Below are 8224 nucleotides of genomic sequence, written 5' to 3'. Positions count from 1 at the left end.
TTTCATAATTATTATTATTTCAGTTTTTATGTTTATTTCAAAATAAGTCTTTTGAATATAACAATTTTTTTAAATATATAGTAATATATAATATTTTAAACATGTAATAGTTTTAAATATACAGGTATACTCAGACTGCAGTTACTTTAGCTATGTGAACCTTTAACAGAATGAGTGCAAAGTAGCCATCCAAAGAAATGCTACTAAAATCATTCATAGTTACTTTTGTCGTTTTCCACCTATAAAAAACTTATACAGCAAGGTTCAGAAGGTGGGGACAGATATTTCTAATATAACTGTTAATCATGTGAAAACTAATTCCAGATATCTCTGTTGTATTAAAGAACACAAACTGTACAACTAAAATTGATACAATTCATGTGGTACAAAATAAAAGTTGGGCTGATATTAAGCTGCTCACGTTATATAACCTTTTGAACGAATATAGTATATCCTTAACTTAAAACTTTTGTAATTCCTCGTCCACAGGAATGTTTAGTGTATTTAAAGTGTTTACAACATTAAACACACTTGCAGATCTCTAATCTCCAGAATTAAGAAGGCGTTGTCAAGGATTCTGAATGGAGACTTTTTGACAGTTATTAACCGAATTTTCCGGTTTTGAAATGCTTGACAAAATAATTTTAAAAACATTTCATTGATGATTAACAGGCGAATTCATAGTTTTGATCGTTTTCTTAATAAACACCCAAAGATAATTTTCCCAAATATTTCATTCAAAATTTGCTCATACTAATAAAACACGGAAATTTGTCGAACCAAGCGTAAAAAGTTGTAAACAAGCAAAATAGGTTGTATGCCTTTCGCAGAATTTAATGTAAGCAGAAAAATGAAATTTTGAACACAAATATAATCAAAATACATATCAAAAACTAATTTCAGACACAGAAAATGCACTCAAACTGAGCATAAAATACTAATGTATTGGGAAACTTCCTTTATTCAATTAGCGTTATTTAGTTAGCTTAGCGTTCGCTAGAGTTTTTGTACGAGTATTGTAAAAGAGATAGAGAGGATCAAACAATGTTATATTCCATAACTGAACCAAATAGCCTAGCAGTTTGACTTCATTCCATTTGTTCCGTTTTTTCAAATTAGTTGAAAAAACAAAAAATTTTCATAGTAATGATCTTCAAAGCAGGATAATGATTCCAGTTTTAGAATGCAAACTTAGGATGTGTCATACATTATAACTATTGAGGGCTCGTTTAGTAGCTAATTAATTGCCTCTACTAACCACTCGTGCTCAGACCTTACCTTCATTGTGATAGACAATTACTCCCCTTTGCTTAAGCTTATGGAAATAAGAGATTATATAAAATGCTAAAGTTAACTTTATTTCATCACCGCTCGTAAATTAACTTAAAGTAACACAGTAGAAAATTTAAGTCTGCTTGTTTATGGCTGCTGGGTGGAAATTTACAACAGTTTAATGGCTACAACTCCAGAGATCATACTCGAAGATATAATACCAAATGAATAAGCCGACTGACAGACTGACCTCTACTAATAATTAACACTCACCAAGCCCCTTTCAGGATACCAGGCTTTAAAATGCAGGCAACAACGAAGTCTCTACTGTAAGTCACTAGTTTACGAGTCCTCTTCTCAATTTAAACTAAAATTCGCATAAACTGAGCTAGTACATGACGAATGGGGAATAAAAAAGATATCTTAAATGTTAGTATGACGTAAATGAAACTTCACAATATAAACTTCAAAATTCTCTTATGTAGTAGGTTCAAGTTTTGAGGAGGTGTGGAAAATCAGATATCATTATATATATGCAGATTTTAACATTTAACATATGTTAAAATACGCAGCTTTTAGCATATCTGTATAACGTACTCGAAATTAATTACTTTTTAAACGTAATAGCATATGATTTCCGTTATAAGTTAAGAAAAAATATTCGGATTTTAAGGTTTTCGTCCAAATTTATGAAGTGTTTACAAAGGTATAATTAAGGTATTCTTAGCCGTAAAGCAAATTTAGCATCGATCTTTCACGTATTTGATTAATTTTTCAGAAGCAAAATGGACAGCGAAATGTATTCACATTATAAACGGGCAGCAAAGTGTATTCACGCTGAATCACATTTTGAAGCTGCTGCAAAATAACACTGAAATGGGGACTGGAGAATTGCAAGTCGACCTCCTATTACTCTCCAAATATATTTAGTTGAGTCAAATATGGTGAATACGACGTGCTTTTCGCGCCTGTGCCTCTTCAGTGCAGCCATGTGACTAGTGACACGGGGAGTGGCCATTGGGGGCGAACGAGAAAGTGTGTGTATCCGCCTTCTTGAAAGCCATGAGTCATTAAATTTTATAATTGTGAGTTTCAGATATTGCGTCGTTAATAAAACTAAATACAGTCTACATAGGTGTTATTATTACTTAAGAGAAAACACATGCCATAGGAAGATTTCTTTGCTATCAAAGTACACCGACAAACATAAGGTGCTACTGGAGTGAGAATCACCGTCTGCAAGAGCGAAGTGATGACTTGATGGACTTCTAAAATGCTTCAATACAAGGATCGTGAACTTTGTTTTAGTATGTTTCAGGCGTGTGGTAGTTCTATTATTAAAGATATGCAGGTCAGTGTTGTCGTTACGAAAGATGCACGCCCAGACACTGATTCCGCCATTTTTGTAGCAATATCTTTCAAGGATTCTGTCAAGGCTAATACGTTAACCTCCCATTAAAGCGTACTTAAGTCTAGCATCACTTTCTGAGATAAACATTAGACTCGTTAGCAGAGAGACACGGTTCCAGTCAGTCATGTTCCAAACATGATATTCTGTATGTAATTTTAACCGGATGCTTTTTGTAGCCGTATCAGTGGCAGAAAAAGCATGCATTGATCTCCTCCGTAAAATCTTATGCTGTGTAACCTTTTACTTATATCGGGTATTTGAGACCTAACTAAATTTAAAGCCTTCAGATTAAGCATATTAACCAATTATCTGTAACAAGCAAAATGCATTAAAACATAAAGTTTGGCATTCTATAATTATTACATTTCTATATATGTTTTCGCCATTTTTGGATGTGCTAATAAGATAATAAAAACTGATGTAAAAATCTATTAGCAAAAGCATAATAATACTTGGATAGCTTTAATTCGCCTAACGCTGTACGGTTAATCTTAAATCGTTAAATTTCAAACTGTAGCATTAGTATTCCTCTAAAATAACATAACAATTACTGTAATGTAAGTAGCAGTTAGATATTAGTGGCAGTATTGATGAATAATAAGAATGCCTAAAACGATAGATTACACTTGCCCTTTCAAACATTCCTATTACATTGCTATTTATCATGGAAATATGTAATCACTATATTTACACGAAATTAACTTACAGTTTATTCTAAATTTTTCATACGTTACCATTTCTTATCGAGCTAAAGCCTGATTTTAAATACAAACAACCCACTTGAGACCTTGCACCATAAAGGTAAGTACATGTTTTAGAACGTTACGGGACTTGAACAAGCCTTATCTAAAAACATAATCTCTTGTTCAGCCATTTTATAATATATTTGACGTTTATTCCAAGCTGAAGATGGCAGATAAAATTTCTTAGCTACCACACATAGCTCACGTATTTTACCACGATCCGCCATCCGCCTTTTTTCCTAACTGGCAATCAAAATGTACGCACGAATCTTTTTTTTTTCCTCTTATGAAATTTTCCTTTTTTTTCGCTTTTTTTTATTTCAGAAAACATGATTTAATACAATAAGGATTTTAGATTATCGAGTTTAAAATCTGGAAGATTAAAATAATTTACATTCTAATTTCAAGATCTACGATTATGAAGATAATAAATTTCTCAAATTTTGTATTATTACTTTTTGAAATTTACCATCAACTTTCTTTGATTTAAAAATTAGTGAACACTTTTCATAATTTGAAACTTTCCCTGTATGAATAATTAATAAACATCGATGAAAATGATTTTAACCAGATGAACTAGAAAAGCATACAAATTTTTAAATTAAACTTTCATTTGGCTACAAAATTGTCTTTAAGGAAAACAATACACCACGCGTTACATTTTTTGGCTGCGGATCAAAATCAGCCAAAATGTGTGTATTGAGAAGACGTTTCGGCTCAGTAAATTTCAATTTAAATCAGCCTTTCTTGGTGGATAATAAAATAATTTTATTGAGAAAATAATTACGATATGCGTTCATAAAAATTATAATTATTATAAAAACAAACATGACTGAATGAAGTTTATATTTTTCTTTTCGGTATCAATGGCTCCTCTGATGCTAAACTTCTGACGTCAATTTAATCAAGTCTGTCTTATAGCTAGTCGTTTTAAGACAAATACAAATATCTGAATTTTTAGTATTTAATCTGCTCCTGTTCTTACTTAAAATAAATTTCATGTACTGTTTGACGTCACTGTCTGACGTCAATTTAATCAAGTCTGTCTCATAGCTAGTCGTTTTAAGACAAATACAAATATCTGAATTTTTAGTATTTAATCTGCTCCTGTTCTTACTTAAAATAAATTTCATGCATGGAAATGTTTATTCGCATTTATAAGTTAAACCGAATGCAGGCAAAACCAATTTTTTGGAATTATGAATTTTTTTGAAAGTATGGATTAGAATTATAGATCGGCGTTGCCACAACTGTCTTTGAAATAATGTAACGAGTTTTATTTTTACTTCCTTACACGAACTAAAGGAAATATTGTAATCGCTAAAAATTCCGGTTTTCAGATTCTAAGCGAAATGTTCATTTTGAATAAATTTGTCGTGACTTCGCTACATATGTATGTCGCGTAACTCAAAGACGGTTCGCCTCTACCAGTTGAAATTTTGTATTTGGAACTTCTGACTAGTTTTGGCGTGACATCTGTACATAAACATGAATGTACATACGTAATGTATTTAGCATAACCCAAAAACAAATAGTCGTATAACGCTGAAATTTTGTATATGGGACGGTTATAACATCTACATGTACATCTCTCCTTTTTATTGCAATCGGCAGTACCAAAAGCGTACTTTGAATTCGAAGATCGGATCTCATTTTCAAATGAAAAAAGTGTAAAGAGGTGAAGCAAAATATGCGTATTTTTAATAGGCGTACAAGGAAGTCATGTGGTTTCCAAATCGGGTTTTCTTAAAATAAAAATGCAGTTACTGCAACTTTGTAATGAAACAAAAACATTTACTGTTTTTATTTATTTTCGGTTTACTTTATATGTATTTATAGAATGCTCGGTTCATATTTATGTTTTATAATTTATTTTTATATATTACACTTTATTTTCGGAACTTAAGTGAGTCGTTTGAAATTATGATATGGGTCACAAGGTGACCCGAAAATCATAGGTTACCGAGAACTGGGATATAATGTATCTTTCAGAAAGTTACTATAAAATGTAATGCATTTAAAGTTCCAGATCCTTAACGCATTTAGGCTAAGGATTCTAAGTTTGTTACTTTATGATGCATAAATTTTAATCATGAAAATATGAAAAAATAAGGCAAGTACTGATAACATTTCAAGGAAAATTTATCTTTTCTTGAGACATATTTTGCTTTCCAATCTCCCATTTGTTTACATTCCCAAGCTAGAAAGCAACGTACAAAGTACTTGGGAATATGAAGTTCAATGTATCTGAGCGCAGCTCGTTGGTTTCAGTCTACAGTGCGTGTCCAACATTTCTTTTGAAAGAAAGGTAAGACTCGTAAAAAGTAGGTAGGATATTTTATCCATCTCTATGTTAACATATCCTGAATAATATTAGGTTGCTGTAGACTTAAGGGGACTCATACGCCTTAAAACCCATACGATCTTCGAATACGTAACTGTTGCAAGAATTGGGATAACTTACTTATTTTAAAAGCAATTACTTCCAACATTTTACAGCTGACTACATAATATAGCTCCTTTCTGAAATAGTAATCAGAAAGTTTGTGTTGCCAAAAATATTTTTATAATTTAATCCGCTTTGCGACAAAATGTTTCGTCATGTTTCCACCTTGCGCGCCCAGGTTAAAATATTCTTTTGCATAATTTATTTTCATATTTAATATATAGCTTTTATAACATTTAGGAACTACTGTGAATCAAAACTTCTAAGAATTTCATGTTAAATTTTTATTTTATTTGGAGTTTATAAAATGTATTTTATTAAAAAATTCTATAATGTTTTCGTGCATAAAATTTTTTAATATTAAAATATTCATCAGATTTTGGGTTCAATTAGAAAATAATGCAAATATAAAGAATTCCATTAAATTTCAAGTATGTACCATTAGCCATTTTTAAAATATCATGCGCGCAAGGTGGAAACATGATGAAAAATTTTGTCACAAAGTGGATTAAATTACAAAAATATTTGTGGCAACACAACTTTCTGGTTACTAGTTCCCAAAGCAGCTATGTTATGTAGTCAGCTGTAAAATGTTGGAAGTAATTTCTTTTAAAATAAATAAAATATTCCAATTCTTGCAACAGTCACATATTCGAAGATCATAAGGGGTTTAAGGTGTATGAGCCCCCTTAAGGTTTTCTTTACAATTACCAGTCTCATATCCTCCCCCTTATTTTTGTTTATCTTCTCTAAGAGTTTCGCAGTTGTTTGGGAAGTGACTATCGAAAATCATAAAGCAGAGCTGTGTAGCCTGTTCGACGAAAAGTCATTCTACAACTATATCATTTAATATAGAAGTAGAAAATATAAAGAAAAATCATATAAATGACTAAATAGAGAAATAATGTAATTTTGATTTCAATCGAGTATTATGATATGTTTAAATATATATATGTCTGCCTAAACTCAATGATGCATGATGATTTCCTTTCAACAATTTTCCTTCTTGGAGATGATATTTTAGAAATTTGAATAGATAAAAAATTTAAAACTATACCAGTTACGATATTCAGCATCCCCAAAATATATTTCTGTCTGTTTATACGTATTTGGTTTCTTAAATGTATAAATATTTCAAAGTAATCCTTTAGACTATAATGCAGCATCTAATACGATCAGAACATTTAAACTTTAGGAATCTTAGAGATATTTCTTTCTAAAGGAACAGAATGAATTTTCCTTCTTCACACGACAGCTGCGAAGCAAATAAACTGAAGTAAAACATAAACAGCGTTTATGTTTTACTTCAGTTTTGGGCTAGTATGTGTTCTTGCCTTGAGACAGAAAATTGAATTCCAGCATTCCTTTGAATTGCGGAATTCTGTTAAAAGTGAGGAAGGTTTTTATTAATAGGGTGACGCCTGACACTATTTTTTTTTTTTTTTTTTTTTTTTTTTTTCGGGAGAGAAAAAAGAATTTTCCAGGAAGCACTGATATTAAAATATTTTAGGGTATAAGTTTGTTGAACATTAAATTATGCTTATTTTATCTAAAAAATTATTTTACATCACAGATGCTTCGTCGAAAAAACTTGATAGTCCGTTATTCGTGTAACATCTTCCACTGCATCAGTTGATTTGCAAATGTGAACAAATTTTTTGATTTTTTTCCCCAAGGGTTGAATTCAAAGTTTCACAGAGGATGGAAATAGAACATGGAATAAACGACGAATATGCTTAAGAATTGTAGCCTATTTTCTTGAAATACGAATTTCATAGTTCATAAACAAAATCTAAGATGTTTTCATTAATTTTGAACTACATTCAGATCAATTTTATAATTATTTTATTTAGAAAATAATACAAAATACACGAACATCCCAAAGGCGCACACAAAAGAAATCAGGATTTGTAGATTAAGCAAAAACACTAATTTGCTTTAACTTTTGAACTGCTTACACTGTTAAAAGAGGTTCTGAGCACATAGTCACTTTCTTCACTCGATGAAGTCTATTGCGCATGGCAATTTAAAAACACGGGCACAGAGACGTTGCGAGATTTTAATGCCCACACTTAACTCACCAATACCTGACAGAATTTTTTTCGCATCATTTTTAGGGATAGTACAACCACATTACGTATCCTGGGTCAGAAACTAGGTATATTTCATAGTATCAAATATTTTCACATACGATATGACCACGTCTGCAACGCTATAATGACCATTACTTCTGTTTCCTTTGGCGCTCTAACAAAGGAATCTACGCCTCAAATGCTGTCTGCAACAACGTATATGAGCATCACTAGGTGACATCTTCTTTTCGGATGAGTCTCTCTATTGCTTACAATATCA

At 31.3% G+C, this 8224-nt stretch overlaps 1 protein-coding gene across 3 annotated transcripts in view; it reads left to right on the top strand.

Moving 5' to 3' along the window:
* Positions 1-5613: 5613 nt before the first annotated feature.
* LOC146993142 (achaete-scute complex protein T3-like) overlaps positions 5614-8224 on the top strand; it is a 151904-nt gene continuing 149293 nt past the window's right edge. For 2 of the 3 annotated variants that reach the window (XM_085807552.1, XM_085807548.1), the window contains exon 1: positions 5614-5734. In XM_085807552.1, coding sequence (XP_085663678.1) covers positions 5658-5734 — 77 coding nt within the window. In that variant the 5' untranslated portion in view covers positions 5614-5657. Of the gene's footprint in view, positions 5751-8224 lie in introns of all 3 variants that reach the window. The other variant, XM_085807551.1, reaches the window with a different exon arrangement.

This window comes from Stegodyphus dumicola, chromosome X1 (assembly GCF_044657685.1).
Source record: "Stegodyphus dumicola isolate Sdum_Otavi_A_Nest chromosome X1, ASM4465768v1".
Taxonomy (NCBI): Eukaryota; Metazoa; Arthropoda; class Arachnida; order Araneae; family Eresidae; genus Stegodyphus; species Stegodyphus dumicola.
Note: the sequence above shows the minus strand (reverse complement) of the source record. Positions and strands in the feature narration are given on the sequence as shown.